Source organism: Mustela lutreola, chromosome 3 (assembly GCF_030435805.1).
Source record: "Mustela lutreola isolate mMusLut2 chromosome 3, mMusLut2.pri, whole genome shotgun sequence".
In the NCBI taxonomy this organism is placed as follows: domain Eukaryota; kingdom Metazoa; phylum Chordata; class Mammalia; order Carnivora; family Mustelidae; genus Mustela; species Mustela lutreola.
This window is the reverse complement of record NC_081292.1, coordinates 197,340,841-197,367,261: the sequence shown is the minus strand read 5'-3', so window position 1 is coordinate 197,367,261 and position 26,421 is coordinate 197,340,841. Positions and strand designations below refer to the sequence as shown.

Genomic DNA, 26,421 nt, shown 5'->3' with positions numbered 1-26,421 from the left:
CTTGTTTCTTATACTAGGTAATTGAAATCTCAGAATATAGAACCCAGCTCTATGAATATCTACAAAATCGAATGATGGCCATTGCACCAAATGTTACAGTCATGGTTGGGGAATTAGTGGGAGCACGGCTCATTGCTCATGCAGGTGATGATTTTAATGTAACCTATAAATAGGGATACCTAGAGTAGATTGTTTTCTACCTAGGATTATCTTTTCATCTTCAAATTACATTTATTAGAAATTATAGGTAATAAATATAAGTAGATGGTGTATGGGAGAGGACTAAGGACCAAGTAAGTGTTCAATGATGATTCTGATTCCTGTGCCTGATTTCCTTTTGGGTAATGAAGGCATCTTCAGTCACTACCTCTTCTGAGACACTTGGGGTCCGTTGTCAGAAATTTATTACCATTAATGAGAATAATCAGATGAATGCAGGAGCATGAAATCCGTTAATATTTCCTAATACTAAAAATTTAACCAGATTAGGGGCACCTGGGTGGCTCAGTTGGTTAAGTGCTTGACTCTTAATTTTGGCTCAGGTCATGATCTCAAGATTGTGAGATTGAGCCCTGCATTGGGCTCCACTCTGGGCATGGAGCCTGCACAAGATTCTCTCCTCTCCCTTTCTGCCGTCCCCCCCCCCCCCCCGGCACACACACCCCTCTAAAACAAAACAAAACAAAAAAATCATCAGATTAAATAGCAGTAGTTCTCAAAACAGGTGATACATACCCTTGATCAAGAATCTGGTTCACTGCTGAGTTTGCTGTTTTAGTATATTTGACATGCAAAATGTTTTTAATGAATTTATAATAAGACTTCATGTATGTATATGGTGATGTTACAAATAAGGTATGCTATAAAAATATACTGTATAATTGAATATTTGCAAATAGAGTGAAATACTATTATATTATTGGAGTTAATCATTAAAATCTGTCACAGAAGATCATAAAATATCCTCTATATCAAAGTATCTAAACTAGAATAGCCCCTCTAACGACATCATTAGTCAGACAGACAGGCCATTCAGATGCCCTCAGCTGTGAGGCTCGGATTGTCTGGTTGGTTTTGTTTTCTGCATCCAAATTTTCATAGCCTTAACTACACTTTGGTGGTAAGAGATGCAGGGCTTAACAGAAGTCTGTTGAATTTTAAGTAGGTATCTAGTGGTTGAGCATTAATATTGGGGGTCTGTTCTGACAAAATCTATGCAATAAATCTAACAAAGCAGCAACTTTTTATCCCTGATTAGTATGCTTCTATCTCCTCATCCGTATCTTAAACAACAGATAGAGTGTGAGAACGATAACGCATAGTGATACTGTTGAGATGTCCTGTGAGTGTCCCTCTGTTTGTATGTTTTTTTCATACCTGAAGTAGAATATTTGATGTCTAAAGACCTCTGCAGTGGTATGCTAATGGATGTAGAATAGTTAATGCCATCTCTGGGGCTAGTAAGCGTATAATTGGAGTAATAAGCTTAACCTTCAGTTTGTCCTCAGCGTTCACTGTAAGCGTCTGCTTACGCTGCTCCATGAATGAACCACAAACGCTGAGGCTTTTTAGGGAATCTCAGACTAGAATCTGTATTGTGTCAGATTTTGTATTTACTCGGTGCCTGTAATATTAAGATTATATGTCTTACACTTAGTACATGGAACGTTGAAGTACTTGGAATTGCATTCCTTGTAACTACTACTTTTTTTTTTGGAAGGTTCTCTTTTGAATTTGGCCAAACATGCAGCTTCTACGGTTCAGATTCTTGGAGCAGAAAAGGCACTCTTCAGAGCCCTCAAGTCTAGACGAGATACCCCAAAATACGGTCTCATTTACCATGCTTCACTTGTAGGCCAGACAAGTCCGAAACACAAAGGAAAGGTGAGTTGCATGTCTTCTGAGGCAGGTTGGTTTTTTTTTCTTTTTTTCCCCCAGATAACTCCTCTTCTGCCTGTTCTGTGGTATGCAATAAAATTTTTTCATTTCTTTTTCATTAAATAGAGAATGATGAATTCTTGAGCTAAAAAGCACTTTTGTGTACTGAAAGAAAATAATATTAGTAAGTGTTGCTGGGGGCGCCTGGCTGACTCATAGTCAGTAGAGCATGCAGCTCTTGCTTATGGGGTCATGAGTTCCCAGCCCCACGTTGGGTGTAGAGCTTACTTTAAATATATATATATATATATAGTTACTATTATTTTTTTTAAGATAAAGTATTACTAATTTTGTTAAAGCCATTTTCTTTTGCTGTATTAGGATTTTTCTAGAATCCACCTGTTTGTGAAGGATGGAGTAGATGGCACATCAAAAGTTTTCTGTGGCAAGAAATCAATTTAACATCATTATTTATAAATTAAAAAATAATGACCATGCACTGTGCTCAACTCTTAGTGGGACTTAAGTGAGTCCTTTTAATAGCCCTGTGAGATGTAGGGTATCTGTCTTACAGATGAAAAAGCTGAGTCTTCGGCACATTAAGTACTTGCAAGCTTTTTGCTTAGGGCACATAATTTAACAAATTGAAATTTTAAGGGAAAAAAACTTGAAATGTTACAAAATTCAGAGCTGATTGATGAAAGGGGCTGAAAAATTGTTAATTAGCTTACAAGGGCGGTTGTGCCTTTTCCAGATGACATGGTGCAGAACTAAGGCCATTGAGTAGAAATTAAAGGAAGACATTAGGAAGGTAGTTTTGAGCTTGTTTTAGACATGAACTACTGCAAGATCATCTCATCCAACAATGTGAATGGAGTTATGTGTAACCAGTTAGCCACTGAGAGATTCAGATAAAGCTAGGTGGCTTGAGTTGTATGATTCATAATAATTTTATAATTCCTGACTTTAAAAAAATCCTACAGTGAGTGATAGAGTTGATGATTTGCTCCAGTTTTCTCATGAGTAAGTTATTGAGGATTTTAATGTCTCAACTTGGAATATAGTTTGAGTGCCTCTGACTTCAAGTTCTCTATCAGATTTCTCGAATGCTGGCAGCCAAAACTGTTCTGGCCATTCGGTATGATGCTTTTGGTGAAGACTCCAGTTCTGCGATGGGAGTTGAGAACAGAGCCAAATTAGAAGCCAGGTTGAGGACCTTGGAAGATAGAGGGGTAAGGACCGTATCCTGCCTATTGGTAGAAATTTTAGCTGTCAAAAATGAATAAACTTCAACTGGTCTATGTACTTATTCATTTCACCTACTAAGCAGTTCTATTTTAATAATTAATATTATTATGTCTTATTATGTTTTTTTTCCTGCTGTTAAACAGTTTCCCTCGTATTTACTAAGAATTGATATCTTTTAGATAAGGAAAATCAGTGGAACGGGAAAAGCATTAGCAAAAACAGAAAAATACGAACATAAAAGGTGAGTACATTCGGGGATGGGTGAGCAATACCTGCTTGATGCAATTTTAGTTGACAGCTGCAGTGTTTATAACAAAACGTAAACACTTCAGTGTCTTATTTCTCTTTGCTATTTGTAGTTCTCCATATTTAGAATTTTTAATCACATAAACATTTTTATATTGTAATAAATAGATACATTGTATATATTTTGGTTTTTCTCTTTTCCTTTAAAGTCTTATTTAAGTAATCTCTTTACCCAACATGGGGCTCAAACTCAGAATCCAAAGATCAAGAGTGATGTGCTCCTTAAACCAAACCAGCCAGGTACCCCTTGGCTTTTTTTCCCCTTCTTAATATTTAACTTGTTCATTTTCGGGTGTTGATAGTATGTATTTGTCATTCATAGCTTCTGTATCGTATAGCATCTGTCACAAAGAAAATCAATTCCGTTAATTCACAGTGAAACCTAAAGACAGAAAAGTCTGAAAATAGCTAAAAGGCGTAATAGTAAAGTATTCAGACCTCACCATGAAACGAACAAAAGATATGTGTAGAGAGAGGTATTGTGGCTATTTGAGGTAATGTTCAGTACTGCTAAGGTTCTGATGATGGAAGTACAATGTGGTGCAACTTTTCTGGGAAGTGGTTTGGCAGTATGCACAGGAGCCTTTAAAATGTTTCTAGTCATTTACCCATAAATTCTCCCTGAGGACTCCTGTCATTCCTTAAGAATTGTAATAGTAGGGGCTCCTGGGTGGCTCAGTGGGTTAAAGTCTCTGCCTTCCACTCAGGTCATGATCTCAGGGTCCTGGGATCAGGCCCCGGATCGTGCTATCTGCTCAGCAAGGAGCTTGCTTCCCCCTCTGTCTTTTCGTGCTGCTCTGCCTACTTGTGACGTCTCTCTCTGTGTCAAATAAATAAATAAAATCTTTTTTTAAAAAAAGAATTTTAATAGTATACTTTTAAACTGGACAAGGAGTAGCAATCTTACTGTATATATTCATATATATATTTAAACATATGTATTTAGAAAAGTTGTTTCCTTTATTCTGGAAAGAAAGCCGAAGTGTTCTGTGGGCATTAACATTTTGTTTTATGAATGACTACATATATATTTTGTAATGATTAAAGTTGAATTTGGTGTCTTTATTTGATAATATCAGTGTGGATTTTATTTTTTAAAGATTTTATTTATTTATTTGACAGAGATCACAAGTAGGCAGAGAGAGAGGAGGAAGCAGGCTCCCTGCTGAGCAGGGATCCCAGAACCCTGAGATCATGACCTGAGTGGAAGGCAGAGACTTTAACCCACTGAGCCACCCAGGTGCCCCTGAATTACCCTATTTCTAAAACTTAAATTGCTTCGGTTTTTAATTTCTAGAGTAATCATTTGTTATAAAGAAATTTTCTGTTTTTCCCCATACTGACTGACTGTTTTTCTATACCGTAGTCAGTCATTACATTGATTACTAAATGAGAATTCATTTTAGCTCACCACTTCTTTGAAGTGTGATTGACTTATGTGGAAAATAGTGATTGATACCTCCTTACCTTTTGGAAATTACTAGTTTTCATAAACTGCCTCAAAACCACTAAAATGAAGCAGTATTATATGCTTATGTAAGTATTATCTAATGGCATTTCTTTTAAACTACCTTAGAATTATTTCATTTACAAGTATTTATAGAGATTTTCTATAATTCTTTGACTCTTATAGTGAAGTCAAGACTTACGATCCTTCTGGTGATTCCACACTACCAGCCTGTTCTAAAAAACGCAAGATAGAACAGGTAGATAAAGAAGACGAAATTGTTGAAAAGAAGGCCAAAAAAGCCAAGGTTAAAATTAAAGGTCAGTTTGAATTTTTTAAATGTCGTTTATATTCATATTCTTTAAGAAAGACTTCGTATGTTGTGGGGAAATACATGCCGTTGAACTTTATTGAGAAACCACCCATATTGAAAGTTAATGGTGTTTTAGTAAGCCATCGTCATGTTCCTTGAGAACAGTTAAGGTATTAAGTTTATCAGACTTCATAGAGGAGTGTGAGAAGCATTTCTTTGAAAATATGGAATCCCGTATTATGTTAAGTACACCAAACTTTAGTTCCTACCACGTGAACTATTTTGGTAATTAGCTTAAAAAGAAAAAAAGTTCATGGTTTTTAAGTTAGTTGCCAAAATATTTTTGTTATATTGTTTTCTGTTACATAGAATGGACTAGAGTAATAACATTGGTAACCTACCATTATAATAATAATATTTAATAGGTACTCTCCAGCGAACTCAGCTATCTTGCAAAGCTGATGAGCAAGTAACCCCATTTACTAACAATACCTTTGTTGAGTTTGGTTTCTAAATAGCTTAGTGGTTAAAAGTATATTATCAGCAAATGTGGGTTCCTGCCCTGGCTGAAGAAAACATAAACAACTATTTAACTCCTATGTTTCTCTGTTTATTGAACAGTGAGGTGATCCCTAAGCCCATTAGTAGCATTTGAAACAGCAGACTCCGGTGTCTGCACTTGCGCATCCAGTAAACGTTTCAAACTTAACATTCCTGTGTCCTTGTCACTCTCAGTCTGTTGCTCCACAAATTTGTCTTACTAATGGCAGTTCTAGTTGCTTTAGCCTTTAGCCTTGACTGTTTTCTTAGAACCCAAATCTACTCTGGCACCAAATCCTTTTTCTTTTTTTTTTGTGTGTGTGTGTAAATTTTTCTTAAGTAAACTCTGTCCCCAGTGTGGGGCTCAAACTTAAAAGTCCCAAGATCAGGAGTCACATATTCCACCAACTGAGCTAGCCAGGTGCCCCTGTTCTGGCAACAAATCCTGTCCGTGCAGTTCTGCTTTGAAATATGTATCCAGAATCTAACCACTTGCCTTATCCACAACTGCTTTTCTTAATGTAGCAGCCAGAAGGGCACCATTAATTCTCTCATTCAGTTTTATTCCTTTTAGCCACACTGGCCTCCTCATTATTCTTTGATCCTGCCAACTCTCCTCCTCTTCCAAAATAACCTTAGCTTTTGCTTTTCTCTTTACCTGGAGTATTTTGCCTCAAGACAGGTGCCATCTTTTCACTCCTTTGCCTCTTCCAGGTGTTGCCTGACTGTCCTGTCGGAAGTACCCGTACGCACTGCCTTCCTCAGTGTGCCTCTGCCTGCTTTATTTTCATTCTTAGCACGGATTACTGTGTAAAATATTATATGGTTACTCTTTTGATTCCCTCCAGTCCTTAAAAAAAAAAAAAAGGCTACAAAAGGACAGGGATTTGTCTGTTATATGCCCTGTTGCGTCCAGTTGTCTAGGATATAGCCTGGCACTTAGTAGGTACTAAATTAATTTTTTGGTGAACGAGTTTCTAGTGATAGGTATATATTATGGAGTCCTCTTTTTTTTTTTTTTAAGTCCTCATTCTTAAGAGCCAAGCATGATATGTTATCTCATTAAATCTGGTAAGATGGGCGGTAAAAGGGGTTTAGAGAACTCAGTGACTTCTCAGGGTCACAACAGGTTGAAACAAACCCAGGTCTTTTAACTCTAGAGCACAATTTTTTTTTTTTTTTTTTTTTTTTTTTTTTTAAAGATTTTGTTTGTTAGAGCAAGAGAGCACAAGCAGGGGGAGCATCAAGTGGAGGGAGAGGGAGAAGCAGGCTTCCCGCCGAGCAAGGAGCCTGAAGCAGGGCTCAATCTCAGGACCCTGGGATTGTGACCCGAGCCAAAGGCAGATGCTTAACTTAACCCACTGAGCCAACCACGAGCCCCTCTAGAGCACAAATTCTTAATCCTTTCTATTATAAGTGACAACTGCCAAAAAACATTGAGTTTGGAGATCCTATGATCTGTTTCAATCCTAATTTCCGTAGATAGCTGCATGACCTCATAAAGTTGGTGATCTTGGACTAGGTAGGTGTTTGAAGAACCTTTCCACTTAAAGAATTTTATAATAAACATTGGATAGTTAGCCAGAGTGATGGGGGAAAACTGAGATTTGAAAGGTGGGAAAGTGAGGTCTTGATATAATGTTAATTGTTGTGTCTGTACTTGACCCCGCTCAGTTGAAGAAGCCCCCGTAGCAACAGAGGAAGAAGAGGAAGAAGAAGGAGTACTAGTGGTGGAAGAACAGGAGACATCTGTGAAGAAGAAGAAGAAGAAGGACAAAAAGAAACACATTAAAGAAGAACCACTTTCTGAGGAAGAACCATGCACCAGCACAGCAATTCCTGTATGTTTGTTTTTAATACTTTGTTGGCGCAGGCCGGGTTTCTATTTTATTGAACTGTCTGAATTAGAAACGAGCAGGCAGTTGAGGTGGTTTTTATTGATGGAACAGTAAAACAAAATGATGTTGTTGTAAAAAGGCCAAACCTAAAATCTTACTACAAAATGGGTTTACTTTGAGGAAGAGAGAATATAACTTGCTACATATTATCATAGAGGTGATTTTTATATTTTTAGGTCTTAATCGTTTACCAAAATTTATTTTTGAGGGAAATTGATCTACTTCACTTCTTATAAAGTTACTGTTCTTCACCCATACATTTACAGCTCTTTCAAAAGCATTCTTATTTGTTACTTTCAGAGTCCAGAGAAAAAGAAGAAAAAGAAAAAAAAGAAAGATAATGAGGACTAATTGAAGGGAATTATCTTTGAGTCATCGGGACACATCACACCTAAGATTCAGTCAGGAGTGTATCAGAAATGTTCCGTAATTGAGCAAAGGTTGGATGCTACAGAGTTCCTACTCATCGATAACTTTTCAAACCTAAGTGTCTTGACACAAGTTCTGTTAACTTGATTATGTCATTTCTCAGTCTTTGTTACACAAATAAAAATATTTTCTTTGTATTTTAAGGTAGTTCTGTGATCTCTGTATTTTAGTACATAATTATGACCGTTTCTGTATTTAGCATTTAATGATGATTATTGCTTTGATAAGTGTAGCTGAAAAGTGAGAGTTGTGAATTGTTCATTCTAGCCTTCTGGAAGGCTGTGATTAGGTGGACCAATTTAAGAGCTTTACTCTAATGTTTCTTTTTCCCTTTTTGACTTTTTTCTCCTGTTTTTCTGCCTCTGTATTTATTTAAATAAAGCTGTGTTTTGTGTTCAAAATTTTAAAATGAGGTGAGCAAAACTATCCTGTATCCCTTCAGAAAGAAAAAAAAAATGTATCCATAACATGATTTTATTTCATAGTTCTGACTGGAGCAACAAAATAATTATTAACATTAACATAGATGGAGATTTTTTTCTACGGTGACATTTTTAAAAGGATAAGAAAATGATTTTATAATAGTAAAGAATGGGCGGGATAACAGGAAAACAAGATGACCAAAATAAAATGTCCATGGGTATAAACCAGGACATAGAACACCAAAGAGAAACCCTTGTTTCTAAAATAGTGTTTCCTGGAAGTGGAAAACAGCCCGGTGGACAGCTGCGAGTTTCGTAGGACTGTTCAGTCTTGCATCGCTTGTGTGCAGGGGTGTGATGGTAAAGCTCAGCTCAGTGAAAGCATTCAGCGGGTGGATGAGCCAAAGTGATTCCAGTTTTGGGACACCTGGGTGGCTCAGTCAAGTGTTTTGATTTCTTTCAATTCAGGTCGTAAGCTTGGTATCTCGGGGTCCAACCCTATGTCTGGCTACCTGCTTAGTGGGGAGTCTGTTTCTCCCTCTCCCTCTGCTCTCCCACTGTGCGTGCTTGCTCCCCACCGCCGCTGCATGCTCGCTTGCTCGCTCAAATGAATAAATAAAATCTTTTTAATAAAATGATTATAGCTTTGAGTTCCCTCTGCTTTTCATGTAACTTTTGGCAAGTCCACTAACCAAAGTTAACTTTAGTTCCTCACTTGTAAATTCGAGATGAGGTCAACTTTACCTCTCCATCTAACGGTGGTTTGTAGGGGGAAAAAAAAAAGATAAAAATTTTCAGAGGTGTAAGTATACTTCAAATTTAGATATTTGAAGTAAATGCTACAGGAAGTACATGTAGCCATCCCTAGACACAATTACAAAATAAAACTGGTTATTTTGCTCCCAGAAGAATGTTCCCATTATTAGTACCTCAGACACATTCTTGATTTGGGACTTAACATTAGTTTTTATTTTTTTAATTATTTTATTTTATTTTTTGACAACAGATTTTTAACAGCTTCTGATGAAAGTTGCCCATAGACCTGCCAAGGGCTGTAAAAGTTTTCTATCTGAAACAGGATAGACTTTGAGAATGCTAATTAATAAACTTCTAATCACTTAAAATGGTCTCCTACAGACCTGGGGAAAAATCTAGTTAATCACAGAGCTATCAAATTAATTGACATATACTATATTACTAGTTTCAGAGATAGAATTCATCAGTTACATACAGTGCCCAGTTGATTACTTCAAATGCCTGTCCTTAATGTCCATCACCCAGTTACTGCATCCCCCCCCACCTCCCCAAGCCATCAGTTTGCCTAAGGGCTAAAGTCTTAACTGTTCAAAACACTAACCACAAGGTAGGTTCTGGTTCTTTGTACTAAAATGAAGTTCTACCAAGGAGCTTTAGGATCTTTGTCTGTAATGGGAAGTGCAGGTGGGTTTTATATGACTGAAGTTTGATGAGCAAAAATTTCCGTGAGTGGGCCCCATAAAATACTTAAGACCTGATTATCTGGGTGCTGGCTGACAGTTGGTAGAGCTTGGGACTCGGGTTGTGAAGTCAAGCCCCACACTGGGTGGAGAGATTACTTGAAAAAGTTTAAAAAGCTTGCTGATTCTCAAAAAGTGAAAAAGCAATGATTCTCCACTGTATTCCACATCCGTTCAAAAGTGTAAATTTAAGTTTTTTGGTTTGAACAACTGTATCAGGGCACCTGGGTGGCTCAGTTAAGCATGGGATGGTGGCTTCAGCTCAGGTGGTGATCTCTGTCCTGGGTCAAGCCCTCTATCGGGCTTGATCTCAGGGTCTTGAGTTCAAGCCCTATGTTGGGCTCCAAACTGGGGCATCAGGCCTACTTTAAACAGTTCACGGGGTGCCTGGGTGACTCAGTGGGTTAAAGCCTTTGCCTTCGGTTTAGGTCACCAAATCAGGGTCCTGGGATTGAGCCCTGCATGGGCTCTCGCTTAGCAGGGAGTCTGCTTCCCCCTCTCTCTGTCTCTGCCTCTCTGCCTACTTGTGATCTCTGTCAAATAAAATCCTTAAAAAAATAAAAATTAGTTCATAGAGAAGTAAATAGAGTAATCTTTATTTCTGTATCTCTACTACTTTGTGTCCTCAATGTGCTTATGCATGGCCTTGGAGGAGCTGTACTCTCCAGAACTCCAAGCTCAGATCACTTTTCTGCAGTTCTCTGAAGAGTTCTTTTCAATGCTTTGTTGCTTCTCCAAGGCTATCATTTTTTTTTTTTTTAAGATTTTAAAATTTATTTTAGAGGGTGTGCAGGGCAGGGGCAGAAGGAGAGGGAATCCTGAAGCAGATTCCCTGTTGGCGGAGCCCGGCCCCAGGACTGTGAGACGATGACCTGAGCTGAAACCAAGAGTCAACCCACAGCCATCCAGGTGCCTCCCAGAGCATCCTTTACAACTGGTTTCAGGCCCATCCTCTATCCCAGTTGTACCATTTAGAATAATGGGCATTAGGCCCCAGTAATTAAAACCTTTAACATGTGTGAGAGAATCACCCGGGGATCCTGATAAACTGCAGATGAGTCCAGCAGATCTGGGATGGAGCCCATGAGTCTTCATTTTTAGGAAGCTCTTAGGTGCTTCTTGTTGGAGGTCATACTTAGGGTATATGGTAAAATACTCGGGCATATTACTCAAACTTGCTCTGAGAATAAAGTGGAGAATACTTAAAGGGGTCTTATAAACCATTCACTTCCGGGGTGCCTGGGTGGCTCAGTTGGTTAAGCAACCGCCTTCGGCTCAGGTCACGGTCCCGGAGTCCCAGGATTGAGTTCCGCATTGGGCTCCCAGCTCCATGGGGAGTCTGCTTCTCCCTCTGACCTTCTTGCCTCTCATGCTCTCTCTCATTGCCTCTCTCTCAAATAAATAAGAATCTTAAAAAACAACAACAACAAAAAAAAAAAAAAAAAAAAACACCATTCATTTCCTTCTGTATCTCTTGAATATCTCCATTTCCCAAATTGTAGACCTTCCTGTGTTCTTACCTGTAAGGACCTTAATCTTTGTGTAGTGATGAGTGAATGACCTGTGGACGAATTAACTAGATTTTTGTGTTATTTTCAGAAGAAAATAGAATTAAGAGCACCGGGGCACCTGGCTGGCTCAGACATTAGAGCTCTGTGACTCTTGATATTGAGGTTGTGAGTTTGAGCCCCATGCTGGGTGTAGAGTTCACTTAAAATAAAAACTAAGAAGGCCACTTCTGAGTTCATTTTTCTCATCGTGAGCTTTTTTTGTTTTTTAATTCTTATTTTTTTAGTTTTTCTTTTAATTCCAGTTAACAGTGTTATTTGTCTTTATTTATTTAAGAGTGCACAAGCTGAGGGAGTGACAGAGAGAGGGGGAGGAGGAAGAAGACACCCCACTGAGCCTGGAGCCCAACACAGGGCTCCATTCCACAACCCCAAGATCACCCCAGCCAAAATCAAGAGTCAAAAACACTTAACCTGCTGAGCCACCCACGTGCCCCAGAATTTTTTTTTTTAAAGATTTTATTTATTTGTCAGAGAGAGAGAACGCGAGCACAAGCACAAGCAGGGAGAGTGGCAGGCAGAGGCCGAGAGAGAAGCAGGCTCCCTGCCGAGCAAGGAGCCTGATGCGGGACTCGATTCCTGGACTCTGGGATCATGACCTGAGCTGAAGGCAGTGGCTTAACCCACTGAGCCACCCAGGCACTCCCCAGAAATGGTTTGAAACAAAATGGTGTTGGGGCGACTAGGTGGCTCAGCTGGTTAAGTGTCCAACTTCGGGTTTACACTGCAGATGTGATCTCAAGGTCGGTGGTGATCTCAGGGTCCCGAGACCAAGGCTCACTTCCCTGGTGGAGCTCCTTGTTCTTCAGGGCGGCGGCCCGAGATCCGCCCGGTTCTGCCCATTCCCCACTCACTCTCCTGTGCGCGCGCGCGCCTTCACGTGTTCTCTTTCTCTCTCTCTCTCTCTCTCTCTCTCTCTCGCAAATTAAGTCTTTAAAATCACTTCTTAAAGCAATGTCAAATGGTAATTCTTCTGGAGTACTTTACACTTGTACTGGGTTTTAAGGAGAAATTGGAAGTAATTAGAGAAATGGGTTTCAAATCTTGTGGGAACTTCAGACATCTGGAGAAATTTTTTTAAAGGCACATTTCTGGGATCCCTTGGTGGCTCAGTTGTTAGGCATCTGCTTTGCGCTCAGGGGTCCTGGGACTGAGTTCCACATCGAGCTCCTTGCTCAGGAGGGGGCCTGCTTCTCCCTCTGCCTGCCGCTCCCGCTCCTTGTGCTCTCTCTCGCTCTCACAAATGAAATCTTAAAAAATAAAAATAAAAATAAAACGTACATTTCTGATTTGGCAGATCAAGGATATAGGCCTCAAGAATACGCACTTTGACAATTTTGACAAGCTGACGATGCTTGCACCTTTACCACTGTACTAGGAGGATTCTTTTACCTTGCAAACTAGTACCTTCTTTGATGCCCAAGACGTCAGGCCTTTGCCTCTTAGTATTAGGAGAGCATCCCTGCAGTACCACTGCCGGCCAGCGGCTGTGCTGTTTCACTAGTTAATTTTGAGGAGACACAGGCTGGGCGCTTAACGTGTGCCGTGCTTTTCCCACATAAATGGGGCCAACTTTGGATAGGTACGAGAAGGACCATTATCCGCCTTGTTTCCTGTCCCAAGGGTTTGCTTTTGAAGGAATGGAATTGCTGATTCTGCAGGTGTTCTGTACACATCTAATATAACAGTGAAAAAACTTAGTCATTGTTTTACTAAGTTTGTGAGAATAAAATCCCAGATTTAAGGCAGCACACACAGAGGAGAAAGTACACAAAAGCGTCTTTGAAAGAAACATCAATGAGAAATGTATGGACTAGCCCCAGATGTGTAAGTGGCTAAGAATTTCTCAGTCTGAATTGGTTGACTCTAACCTTAAAGAATGTGCAAATCACATGAAAACTGATTTTGTGTCATTTTTATACTAGCGTCATTTTATTGTGTCCAAGGGTCTACTATTTAGTATTTTTCTTTGGAGGATTTTCACATTTTGTTTTTTCTTACATTGGTTTTTGTTACCATTTTATTACAAAACTGTAATGAATGCCTTATATGTTTGTCTTTATATACTTGTGTTTCCTTAGGATACATTTCTAGATGTAGAATTACTGTATCAAAGGGATACAAGTGTAAAATAATACCAGTTTGTGGGGCTAGCCGCCTCGGTGAGTAGAGCATGGGACTCTTGATCTCAGGGTCATGAGTTTAAGTCCCATGTTGGGTGTGGAACCTACTTAAAATAAAACAGAGGCGCCTGGTGGCTCAGTCGGTTGAGGGCCTGCCTTTAGCTTGGGTCACAATCCTAGGACCCTGGCATCAAGTCCCACACTGGGCTCCTTGCCCAGAAGGAAGTCCACTTCCCCCTCTCCCTCTGCTTCCCATTTCCCCTGCTTTTGCTTGCTTTCGCTGTCTGAAAAATAAAACAGACATAATTTTTTAGAAATAAATAGTACCAGTTGGCTTTCAAAATATTGTGGTAATTTATACTCCAACCAATAATCTTAAGAGAAAGTTCCTTTTTCAGGAACTGTCTCGTAACTGTCTTTATTAGCATCTGCTCTTAACCACCCGCACCCCCATTTTTTAAAAAGATTTTATTTATGGGCGCCTGGGTGGCTCAGTCGGTTGGGTGGCTCAGTTGGTTGGGCCTTCGGCTCGGGTCACAGTCCCAGGGTCAAGGGATTGAGTCCCGCATTGGGCTCCCAGCTCCATGGGGAGTCTGCTTCTCCCTCTGACCTTCTCACCTCTCATGCTCTCTCTCACTGTCTCTCTCTCAAATAAATAAAATCTTTAAAAAAAAAAAGATTTTACTTATTGATTTGTCAGAGAGAGAGGGAGGCAGAGGGAGAAACAGGCTTCCCACTGAGCAAGGAGCCCGAGATGCTGGACTCGATCCCAGAACTCTGGGATTATGACCTGAGCCAAAGGCAGGTGCTTAACCAACTGAGCTGGTCACTCATCCCAACCCTTTACTTTTTAGCAAAGCTTTTGAACAATTAACTTTTTAAAAATATTAACTTGAATTAAGTGGTTTTAAACTGGATTATTTTCCTTTTCTACCTCTTAAAATTGTGCAGTCAATATATACAAAAGGACTCCATCTTATCACTACATAACTGAAATCCCATTTAAGGATTAAACTCTCCCACCCAGCCTCTTGCAATTAACCCGAAGTGGGAATTTGTGTGGATAGAAAATTAACCTTGTCTTCAACATACTACAACTCTAGGTGCCAGAAAATTGTCCTAACCATAATCTAGTGACAAGAAGATTGTCTACCCTCCCCCCAGGTTTATGCAAAGAACAGCCCGTACGACCGTGCACAGCCCTGCACTGCTTCTGTGGCTCTTAATTATGGTCTTTTATCATTTGTTAGAAAGTACAAAGTAGTAAGCCGAAATGATTAACATTTAATGATTTTATTTATTCTAGAGAGTGTGAGCACACGCAGGGTGGGGGCGGGGCAGGAGCACAGGGAGAGGGACAAGGAGGCTCCACACTGAGTGCAGAGCCTGTCTCAGCGCTTGGTACCCCGACCTCAAGATCACAATCTGAGCCAAAACCATGAGTCGGAGGCTCAACCAACTGAGCTACCCAGGTACCCTGATAATTAACGTTTATTGAGCACTTACAATGTGCCAGGTGCTCTTGACTTCCCATCTAGCAACCTTTCTAATAAATACTATAATCATGCCCACTTTATACGTGAGGAAACGGAGGCACAGAGAGCTTAAGGAACTTAGTCAATGTCACTCGAGTCATTAGGAGCGCCTCTCAAATGCTTCTGAAAAGTGCAAGCCATTCTATGTTGGAACACTTTCTTAATAGCATGAAGTTAACACAAATCTTTTTGAAATAATATCTGGTGGGTATATAGATATCCATCATTATTTTCTCTTTTTTTTCTGTATGCTTGAAAGTGATCATAATTAAAAGTTGTATTCTTTAAAAGCAATAACATGCTATTTATTTTGCTTTGATTCTATGTTTTTGTAAAAAAGATTTTATTTATTTGACAGACAGAAATCACAAGTATGCAGAGAGGCAGGCCAGAAAGGGGGGGAGGCAGGCAGCAGGGAGCCCAATATGGGGCTTGATCCCAGGACCCTAGGATCATAACCTGAGCCAAAGGCAGAGGCTTTAACCCACTGAGCCATCCAGGCGCCCCTAATTCTATGGTCTTTATCTCCAAAAACTTCGAAGTTCAATCTTTACAGCATTCTTGGCCAACATGCATTTGGAGATGCCCTCTATGGGCTAGGTGCTTGTTAAATAGCCAGAACCCGCCCAAGGGAGCAGAGGGGATGCAGCTGCTGCTGCCCTCGGAGGGCACAAAGGGAACCGAAAACCTTAGAGCCTCCTGAGGAAGGCCGTACTCTCATAACCTTGTAAGTCCTTTCTTGCTTGAGAAACGGGGAACACAGGGAAGCAACATATACAGAGAGAAAACAAGAAATGGGGGCACCTGGGTGGCTCAGTGAGTTAAGCATCGGCCTTAAGCTTGGGTCATGATCCCGGGGTCCTAGGATCGAGCCCCACATCAGACTTCTTGTTCAGCAGGGAGCCTGTTTCTCTCTCTGCCTGCTGTTCCCCCTGCTTGTGCTCTCTCTCTCTCTCTCTCAAATAAATAGATGATCTTAGAGAACATGAGATGATGAAGGCAAAAGCTGCAAAGTGGAATTTGAGTCTATGGAAGAGAAATCCCTCTCCCTCCCCCTGCTAGCCCGGAGATGCTACCCACGGAAGAAAGTAGAAAACAGAAATGGCAGCAACAGAGACCTACTCCTGGCAGCTTACGGAGCTGTAAGCACAGCCAGGCCCCCAGTCCTCCATATCCCCACCCTCAGACCCCTTCCCAACACCTCTCGGGCTGTGAGTGAGCGAGACAGTGGTGCTGTGCTGTGCAAGTGTAGGGAAGCGACTTCTCGGCACTTCCAGCCTCTTTCCTTACCTGAACTGAGAAGCAGAGACGCCTTGGTTTCTAGCAGAGGTGGATGGAAGTGCCTGACTCCGGGAAGAGAAATGGTCAGACAACAAATGCGTCTATTTATAATCTGTAATCTGCTGGGCCAGCAACATGCTAATAACCAGCTGGGCGTGATGGAGAGGCCGCAAGCCGACGGTCAGAATGGGACGATCCTTGCACTAGTGGGCAGAGAAAATGATACGTGTGAAAGTGCTGTGTGAGCCAAAAAGCACTGTGAGAAGTGTCCTTGCTATTATGAACCGGTTTCCCCACGTACTAGTGCGTGTCCTTGGGCAAATCAACCCGTGCCTTCTCTGAGCCTCAGTTTCTTCATCCGTAGAATGGAAATAATAACTCTTTGTCTTACAGGCCTCTTGGAAGCTCAGGTAATCTATGCAAAAATTCCTTGTAGGGACACCTGGGTGACTTCAGCTCAGATCATGAACCCAGGGTCCTGGGATCAAGTCCAGTATCAGGTTCCCTGCTTGGACGGGGGGGGGGGGGGGGGTTGCGTGCTTCTCCCTCTCCCACTCTGCCTGCTTGTGCTCTCTCTCTCTCTGACAAATGAATAAATAAAACCTTTAAAATAATGTAAAATAGGGACACCTGGCTGGCTCAGTCAAGAGTATGCAACTCTTGATCTCTAGGTCATGAGTTCAAGCCTGACATTGAGTGTGGAAATTACTAAAAAACAAACAAACAAACAAAAACTTTAAAAAGTTTTTGAAAATGTAAAATAAATGAGCCTATAGTCAAAAGCTATCATGATGTATGTTTTATCTAAAGCTATGAGATTGGCTGTTTGTTTTGTTGTTAATGGTTCGGTTTCTCTGTAGAGATCATAAGGGGGTATATATTTTTTTTTATTAGTTTTGTGGTTTCACCAGTGTAATCACCAAGCCTTTTCCAGTAAAGAGTAAAATGGGAAGTGGGAAGTATAAATGAACAAATTACTTGTGATTATTCATTTCCCCACCCTTGCCCTTACTTAAGCTCCAGTTACTAGTCTTCATACTTAAGGCTGAGAAATCAGTCCTTGATTTTGCAGATTTTGAAGGTCTCATCCCCATTTTGTAGAACTAGAATCACAGAAGAATTAAGGGGACAGAATCATAACTCCATCTTCTACCTGTTTAACATACTTGAGAAACATGTTTGTGAAATGCTAGACTGAGGACCAAAGGGTTGTGAATATAAATTAATGCAAATGATCTGAGTTTATCTTACATGATCTATAATAACTTAGAAGAGCGTAAATAGATATTAAGATGTTGCGCTTCATTTTCTACTTGTTCTAGACAGGCTTTTCTCTTTCTCACAGTCTTCCGTGGGGCCTTCCTCCCTCTCTGAACAATTCTTCCCAAATCACAAATTGTTTTCCCAGCCTGTGAAACGGAGGGACTCGCTCGCCAGAGCATTACGGCAATTGTGTTCTTCTGAAGGAAATCCTTTTTTTAACTGCCAGGAATTTCAGGCTCCAAACTTGGCGGGGCCGGTGGCGGGCGGGGGAGGGGGGCGGATATTTTGGTGTAATGCCAGCTAATTGCCTACTTTCCCTTTAGCCATCTGAAGGCGACTGGCTGGAACCCAAGGGTAAAACCACAGTCTCCCAGGGCTAAAAGGAAGAGACTTTCAGGGATCCTGGGAGACTGAGACCAGTCATTTCTCCTCCAAGCAGACAGGACCTCTTTCCAACCACAGCCTAGCAGAACATAAGGCCTTACAAGGAGAAATCCCAAGATGCCATTCATCACAAGAGTGTTAAAGCCAGTATCACGAAACATTGTCTTTCATCTAGAGGAGTCTGGCAAACTTTTCCTGAAAAGGACCAGTACGGATTTTAGATGTCGCAGACCATATGCCTTCTATTTGCAATGACTTTACTCTGTCTGCCATGTGGTACAAAGTAGCCACAGACAACACCGGAGCCAACAAGCCCGAGTTCCCACTAACCTTACAGACAAGCTTACTTACCTGAAACTAATGTAACATTGTGAGTCAACTACAATTAAAAAAAAAAAAAAATTGTGGACACTGAACTGTGAATTGCATTTAATTTTCACGTCACATAAAATAATTCCTTTGTCCCCCAGCCATTTACAAATGAAAAACAAAAAAACCACAAACAAACATTTTTAGCTCATAGACTGTAGGAAAACAAGCAGCTGACTATAGTTTATTGACCCTTGATCTAAACCACTGCTTTTCAGACTGCTTTGGCAAGTCCTCTGAGGGCAGAAAGAGCTGGTAGCACTAGGCAGTCCCTGTTCGGGCTTTCATTACTGGAGCCATTCCCCTTTTTCCTGGTTTATATATGAGGTGCTCAGGTTTGGGGGATTTTGTTTTGTTTTGTTTTGTTTTGGGGTCTTTTGAATGCTTTGTTTTGCATTGAAGTAGAGTTGACATATTTGTTCCAGGTGGTTTTGTGCGTGTGTGTGTGTGTGTGTGTGTGTTTTTTTTTTTAAGATTTTTAAATTTATTTCACACAGAGAGAGGGATCACAAACAGGCAGAGAGGCAGGCATGCTCAGCTCCCTGCTGAGCAGAGAGCCTGATGCAGGACTTGATCCCAGGACCTGGGATCATGACCTGGGATCATGACCTGAGCCAAAGGCAGAGGCTTTAATCCACTGACCCACCCAGGCGCCCCTTGTTCCAGGTATAAAACAGTGATCTGACATTTATATACATTATGAAATGATCACTACAGTAAGTCTTGTTACCATCTGTCCCCACACAAAGTTATTCTAATATTACTGACTACTCCTTAAGTTACATCTCTTTGACTTAATTATTTTGTACCTGGAAGTTCGTGCCTTCTCAGGCTTTGTTTTATTTATGGAAAGGTTGCCATAACAAAAAGTCACTCATCTAACCAGAAGCCTCTTTTTGCAACTTCAGTCCATTTTCTTTTGGTCTTCCCTCAGAGAGGATAGAGAATAGTTTATCTAGCTCACTTTGAGGGCCTTTCAGAAAATAATCAACAATTCGATCTATTTTTTTATTTAGGTCTTTAGAGAGGAGGGCAGAGGGAGAGGGAGAGAGAGAATCTTAAGGAGGCTCCACATCCAGTGCAGAGTCTGACACAGGGCTCGATCTCACGACCCTAAGATCATGACCTGAGCCGAAATCAAGAGGCAGGCACTTAACCCACTGAGCCACCCAGGCGCCCTAATCAATAACTAAATCTTTTTTTTAAAAAAGATTTTATTGATTTATTTGACAGGCAGAGATCACAAGCAGGCAGAGAGGCAGGCAGAGAGAGAGAGGGAAGCCGTCTCCCCGCCGAGCAGAGAGCCCGATGTGGGGCTCGATCCCAGGACCCTGGGATCATGACCTGAGCTGAAGGCAGAGGCTTTAACCCACTGAGCCACCCAGGCGTCCCTCAATAATTCAATCTTATATAAGCCTTGTCTTTTCATCTACCTCATAAGTCTGTCATATTTTGCCAGTTCTTTCGTTTATATTTGCGATTTTTCTCTCCAAGTTCTCAAAGTCCTACAAAATTCCGCAAACTGAAATAATACATCCCTGGGAAGAGCATCTGGCTGTGTACCCGCGCTTCTCTGTTCATCAGCATGTCCAGCAGCACCGTGGCTAGAGGGAAAGCCCAAACCGTGCCAGAAGAGAGAAACAAGTGGCAAGGCCAAGGAGACTGCTGGGAGTCTGGTCTGAAGGCTAAAGGAATCCCTATGCGGGCAAAAAAGGCTTGAGGCCAGAATCCAGGGAAATGTTGACTAGACAAGAAACAGAGTGGGAGGTAGGGAGAGCGAGCAGTTTAGGATAGGTGCCTTGAGTAACACGGGGGGCTCAAGATCATCTCCTATGGCTCCTTGTTTTTAAAAAATAAATTCTACCTCCAACGTGGGGCTCAAACTCGTGACCCAGCTATCCAGAGTTGCATGCTCTTCTGACCGTAACCAGGAGCCCCCGCCATGCCTCCTTTTATACAAAACTAAGACATGGGTCATCACAGAAAAAAAAAATCACATGTTAAATCATCTGGTTGATTCAGTTGATGGAGCGTGCCATTCTTTTTGGTTTTTTTTTTTTTTAAGATTTTATTTATTTATTTATTTATTTATTTATTTATTTATGTGCGAGGGAGAGAGAGAGCGAGCCTGAGCAAGCAGAGGAGGGCACAGGGAGAGGGAAAAGGAGAGAATCTCCAGCGGACTCTGTGCTGAGCACAGACCCCCATGTGGGCCTTGATCTCACAACCAGGTCACAGCTGGTGACCTGAACTGCTTAACTGACTGAACCACCCAGGTGCCCTGCAGCGTGTGATTCTTGATCTTGGGTTGCAAGTTCAAACCCCACGTTGGGGGTAGGGATTATGTAATAAATACACAAATAAATAAATAGATACATCTTTTTAAAAAATTACGTACTAAAGAACTCAAATCACCCGTAATCCTGCCACTCAGAGAGGATAACTGTTAAAAATTTGGTGTGTGTCCTTCCAGAATTTTTCCTATGACCATCCCTATTTATAAGTCTTATATATTCAGTTGAGTCATTTGGATGTCTCATGGGCGATTCAAATTCACTATATGCCAAAAGTGTTTCTTTATCTCCTCTAAACCTGCTTTACTAATACCGACTGCCTTTTATAAACCCTGGCATTCCTGGCCCTGGTTTTCCCTCCCCACCAACCTCCCTGGTTAAGCAGCTCTTCTCTTCCAGAAGTCAGATTAGTTACACTCTGACCCATTCTTTCTTTCTTTTTTTTTTTTAAAAGATTTATATTTTTATTTATTTGTCAGAGAGCGAGCGAGCGAGAGCGAGCACAGGCAGACAGAGTGGCAGGCAGAGTCAGAGGGAGAAGCAGGCTCCCTGCGGAGCAAGGAGCCCGATGTGGGACTCGATCCCAGGACGCCGGGATCATGACCTGAGCCGGAGGCAGCTGCTTAACCAACTGAGCCACCCAGGCGTCCCTGACCCATTCTTTCTAAAACATAAATCTAACTTTTTTTTATTCTTAAGCAAATATAAGACATGTTTATTTCAGAAAGAGTCTTGGGGTACCTGGGTGGCTCAGTCAGTTGGGCATCTGACTCTTGATTTTGGCTTGGGTCCTGATCTCAGGGTCATGAGATCAAGACCTGCATCGGGCTCTAAGCTACGTATGGAGCCTGCTAGGGAGTTTCTCTCTCCCTCTGCCCCTTCCCCCACTTCCTTCTCTTCCACTCTCTCCCTCCGCCTGCTGAAAGAACAAAAGAGAGTCTTTACATCACGTTCTCCGTGTAGAGTGGGCAGCATCACTGCCAGCTAATATTTTGCTACTCACTGGACATCTGAGAGTTAGCATTGTCAGGGAAACCAAAAAAGCTGCTCCTGCAAAGCCAGCCTTGGTCCCTATGAAGTCAGGCTTCTGTACCTGAAAGTTGAATTCCAGAGCCAGAAGGTACCTTTGGAGCCCAGCTCTAAAATGAATTAGCTATGGGGGCACCTGGCTGGCTCAATCGGTAGAGTGTGAGACTCTTGACCTTGAGGTCGGAAGTTCAAGCCCCACATAGAGTGGACAGATTACTTACAAGTAAAATCTTTTTTTCCTCCAAAGATTTTATTTATTTATTTGATACAGAGAGAGAGAGCACAAGTAAGCAGGCAGAGAGAGAGGGCGGGGAAAGCAGGATCCCCACTGAGCAGAGAGCCCGATGCGGGGCTCGATCCCAGGACCCCGAGACCATGACCTGAGCTGAAGGCAGAGGCTTAACCCACTGAGCCTCCCAGGCGCCCCACAAATAAGATCTTTAAAGTGAGCTGGTTGTGGAGGTGGAGGTGTCTGATGTTGAGTGTACCTTGTAATTTCAAATCTAAGGACTATTCGGAAGTGGGTAATTAAAGTCCATTAACACTGGTGCCTTCTCCTTAGAGTCTGAGGCTCCCTGGAGAGAGGAAGTGTCCCCAGATAACAGGTCTGCTCTCACACTCTGCTGTATTAATAACAGGGAACGTTCACCGAGTGCTCGCTGTGGGCCAGGCACTGTGCTGAGAGCTTGGTTTTCCTGATGTCTCTGACTCCTATCCCAGCACTCTGAGTGAGGCGTGTGTATCAGAAGAGGAAAGGGAGGCTTAGATGCTAAGTTAGGTAATTGGTCCAAGGCCACAATAGCTAGAAAGTATAAGGGCTGAGATGCGACCCAGGCTAAGTGACTTCAGAGTCCTAACTTTTAGGGCATTTGGCCGCTGCTGTCCATACTCAAGCCTCCACAGTGAGGACGAGGGTCAAAGAGAAGAGGAGATTTCCCAGGAGGATGAACCCCTGCGGTCTGGTAGAAGTGAGGGCCTGGGCATAAACCCCCACTCCAGAGAGAGTAAAATTGAGGCCCAACTGTGACCCCAAAACTTCTGCTGGGGAATGAAGGCCTGAATCAGACAGAGGCCCCCGCACTGGAATGGGCCCATGTAGACTGTTGAAGAGACCCCGGGTGGGGAGTCAGCTACCCCTGAGAAGCCGGCTCAAAGCCAGCCAGTTGGCCGCTCTCCTGCGTCCACTGCTGTTGGGGCAGCTTCTTTACCTGCTGTACGTCTCCTAATTGAACAACCCATATGCGGAGTCAACTGAAACCTTCAGGATTCCAAGTAACACTCGTCACCTCAACCATATATTGGCCTTGTGAGCTACCAAATGCCTGAAGATCAGATGTACGTCCATTTAGCGATTATTTCTTGGGTACAGGCTTAGCTTCAGGCTCCATGTCAGATGCTGGGGAGATAGCAGCAAACTAGAAAAACAGTCTCTGGGCGCCTGGCTGGCTCGACTGGTAGAGCATGAGATTCTTTTTTTTTTTTTTTCTTTAAGGTTGTATTTACTTATTTACACAGAGAGATAGAGAGAGAGCACTAGTAGGGGGAAGTGGCAGGCAGAGGGAGAGGGAGACGCACGTTCCTTGCTGGGTAAAGAGCCCAACTCAGGGTTCCATCCCAGGACCCTGGGATCATGACCTGAGCCGAAGGCAGACGCTTTAACTGACTGAGCCACACAGACACCCCAAGCACATGTGATTCTTGATGTCGGGGTTGTGAGTTCAAGCCCCATGTTGGGCATACAACCTACTAAAAAATGAATAAATAAAAAAAACTTCAATCTAAAAAAAAGAAAAACAGTGTATTCATGGAGCATGAGGAGAACATAGACAATAAGGTGTGAGGAATGATGTAATGGGACAGTACGGTACTCTAGGAAAACACAAACCAAGAGATTTTCCAACTCAGAGGTTCAGGAACATTTCCTTGAGGAAGGAACTTTTAAGCTGAGACTTGAAGAAACAGGTGTTAGCCAAGGGAAAGGTGAGCCAAGTAGGCAGAGGGAAGGTAGCCTGGAGGAAAGGACATGGAGAAACTACCAGAGAAGAGTGAGGTCAGCGGTTGGAAGGGGAAATGGAGTCTAGGGAGGGGCTTTGGTTGGGTTTATTATTTTTTTGTTTTTGTTTTTGGAGTTTTTGTTGTTGTTGTTTGTCTTTTGATATAATATTCAATGATTTTTTGATTGTTGTTGATATTTTTATTTTGCAAGATAGAAGAGGTTTTACAAGATGGGAGAGAAAATGAATTAGGGCAAAAGATAAACAATTGTGAGTGTGTGTAAAGGGTAACAGGAAGAGCTACCGCCTTGCAAGAAAAGTGAGCGGATCTTGTTAATTTCCTGCTTGTGACTAACTCTCTAATGACTTCCAGACACGGAAATGAAGACTCATTAGGACCTCCGTGGTCCCTGAGAGGCGGACCCTGAGTTTGTCTCTGGCCCCATCTCCTTTCCTTTTTGTTCTTTGATCTCAGCCTTGCCCAACCACCTTTTTAACATTTCTCTCACCCATCTCCCCCAGACTGTCAGGATCTGCGTTCTGTATCCTGTAGACGGTAAATCCCCTGAGGGCAGGATCTGGTTTGTCTTGAACATCACCCCACCTCCTGCACCTGATTCAGGAAAAAAGGGTGTGCTCAATAAACAGCTTTTGAGTGAATACTACCAAAGGAGGAAGGAGAGCGTTGCCAGAGAGCACATTAGTGAAGGAAGTGAAATGGTGTTGATGATGCAGTCTGGGTATAAACGTGAATCCCTCAGTGCGTTGGGGGCCGCTTGGTGAACGGTGAGGGAGGAAAGTGGGTGTCTGTGAAGTATAGAACAGCGATGTTGGACCGGAGGAACAGACAGTTTCTACTGTGTCCTTATTGCTTTCCCTTGGAAGCTGGAAAAAGAACTGTCAGGGGTTAAGTAAGGCATTTGCTTCTACTCATCCTTGGGAACCTTTAAAACTGCATTGCAATCTTTGCTGCTCTTCTAGAGTATAGAAGCTCGAAAGTGGCCCAAGGGAGCTGAAATCCTGACTTTGATTCATAAACATGTTTTTAAGAAAGAAACAAAGAAACAAAAAGAAACTGTGGTTATGACCTAACCATACTCAAGAAATCTCTTGGACTTCCATTGGTTTGGTATTAATGGAAGGCTTTTATCTTCAGAACTTTGTACTTGTGCTGCCAAGCGGAGGGCAGGACGGCAGGACGGGTAAATGCGAAAAGCTCTTTCTAATCACTCCCCTGCAGGCCCTCCCCAAATTCAGAGCTGGCTGGAGGGCTCAACTCCCTGGCTCTCAGAGGTCCCAGGCTAGCATGAAAAATCAGTGGGAAAATGTTCCTTTAGATGTCAAAGCCACAGCTTCTCCCAGAAAACAGGGACAGATGAATAAAGCCGCAGGCAAGGACAGGCAGGTCCTTATGTTGCTTAGGTGAACATTCTAAAAATTTCCTCGTAAATGCTGAGCCTGGTGTTCCTAGACAAAATGCTAATACCTTCTGTCCTAAAACACAGTCAATAAAATGAAGGGCACCTCACCCTCATGGTCTCTGTCTCTTGGGAGGGACCACATTCAAAGGGAAATAACTTATTTAAAAGTGTATTTTACAGCCCATGGCTCCTACCAAGAATTACCTTTTCTCCTATTTTCTGTAAGAATTTTTTATTTTATTTATTTTATGTTTATGTTTTTAAAAACTATTTTTAAAGGTTTTATTCATTTATTTGACAGAGTGAGCAAAAACGGGGAGCGGGAGAGGGAGAGCGGGGTTCCCGCTGAGCAGAGAGCCCGATGCGGGGCTTGATCCCAGGACCCTGAGCTCAATGTGGAGGCTTAACCCACTGAGCCACCCAGGCACCCCTTTAAGAATTTTTTAAATAAAAGTTTTAACTTTGGAATAATTTTAGATTTATGGAAAAGTTGCAGAGGTAGTACGGAGTGCCAATACACCCCTCATCCAGTTTCCTGTTAACATCTTGTTTTTTTTTTTTTAAAGATTTTATTTATCCATTTGACAGACAGAGATCACAGATAGGCAGAGAGGCAGGCAGAGAGAGAGGGGGAAGCAGGCTCCCTGCTGAGCAGAGAGCCCGATGCGGGACTCGATCCCAGGACCCTAGGATCATGACCTGAGCTGAAGGCAGAGGTTTCAACCCACTGAGGCACCCACGTGCCCCCAAATTTTTTTAAAATTAAGTTCTATGGGGGCACCTGGGTAGTTCAGTGGGTTGGGCCTCTGCCTTCAGCTCAGGTCATGATCTCAGGGTCCTGGGATCGAGCCCTGCATCCAGCTCTCTGTTCCACATGCAACTTGATCTCCCTTCTCTCTCTCTGTGCCTGCCTCTCTGCCTACTTGTGATCATTCTCTCCGTCAGATAAGTAAATAAAATCTTAAAAAAAAAAAAAAAAAAGTAAGTTCTATGCCCAACGTGGGGCTCAAACTCCTGACTTGGAGATCAGGAGTCACATGCTCTGCTGACTAAGCCAGCCGGATGCCTGTCCTTAGTTTTTGATGACCTGAGTTTTGAGGAGTATTTTGTAGACTGTTCCTCAGATCAGGATGGTCTGACACTTTTCTCACAATTTGATTAGAGTTAAGGGTTTGGGGAAAGA

At 42.0% G+C, this 26,421-nt stretch overlaps 1 protein-coding gene and 1 non-coding gene across 4 annotated transcripts in view; both read left to right on the top strand.

The window, feature by feature from the left end:
- Window positions 1-8,202, top strand: part of NOP58 (NOP58 ribonucleoprotein) — a 30,450-nt gene extending 22,248 nt beyond the window's left edge. For all 3 annotated transcript variants that reach the window (XM_059168383.1, XM_059168382.1, XM_059168384.1), the window contains 7 exons: window positions 18-144; window positions 1,721-1,884; window positions 2,976-3,110; window positions 3,306-3,367; window positions 5,066-5,199; window positions 7,407-7,573; window positions 7,931-8,202. In XM_059168383.1, coding sequence (XP_059024366.1) covers window positions 18-144; window positions 1,721-1,884; window positions 2,976-3,110; window positions 3,306-3,367; window positions 5,066-5,199; window positions 7,407-7,573; window positions 7,931-7,981 — 840 coding nt within the window. In that variant the 3' untranslated portion in view covers window positions 7,982-8,202. The remainder of the gene's footprint in view (window positions 1-17; window positions 145-1,720; window positions 1,885-2,975; window positions 3,111-3,305; window positions 3,368-5,065; window positions 5,200-7,406; window positions 7,574-7,930) is intronic.
- On the top strand, window positions 298-381 carry LOC131828455 (small nucleolar RNA SNORD11). Its single transcript, XR_009352461.1, has one exon. It is a non-coding gene; the product is annotated as a small nucleolar RNA SNORD11 (small nucleolar RNA).
- Window positions 8,203-26,421: the final 18,219 nt, after the last annotated feature.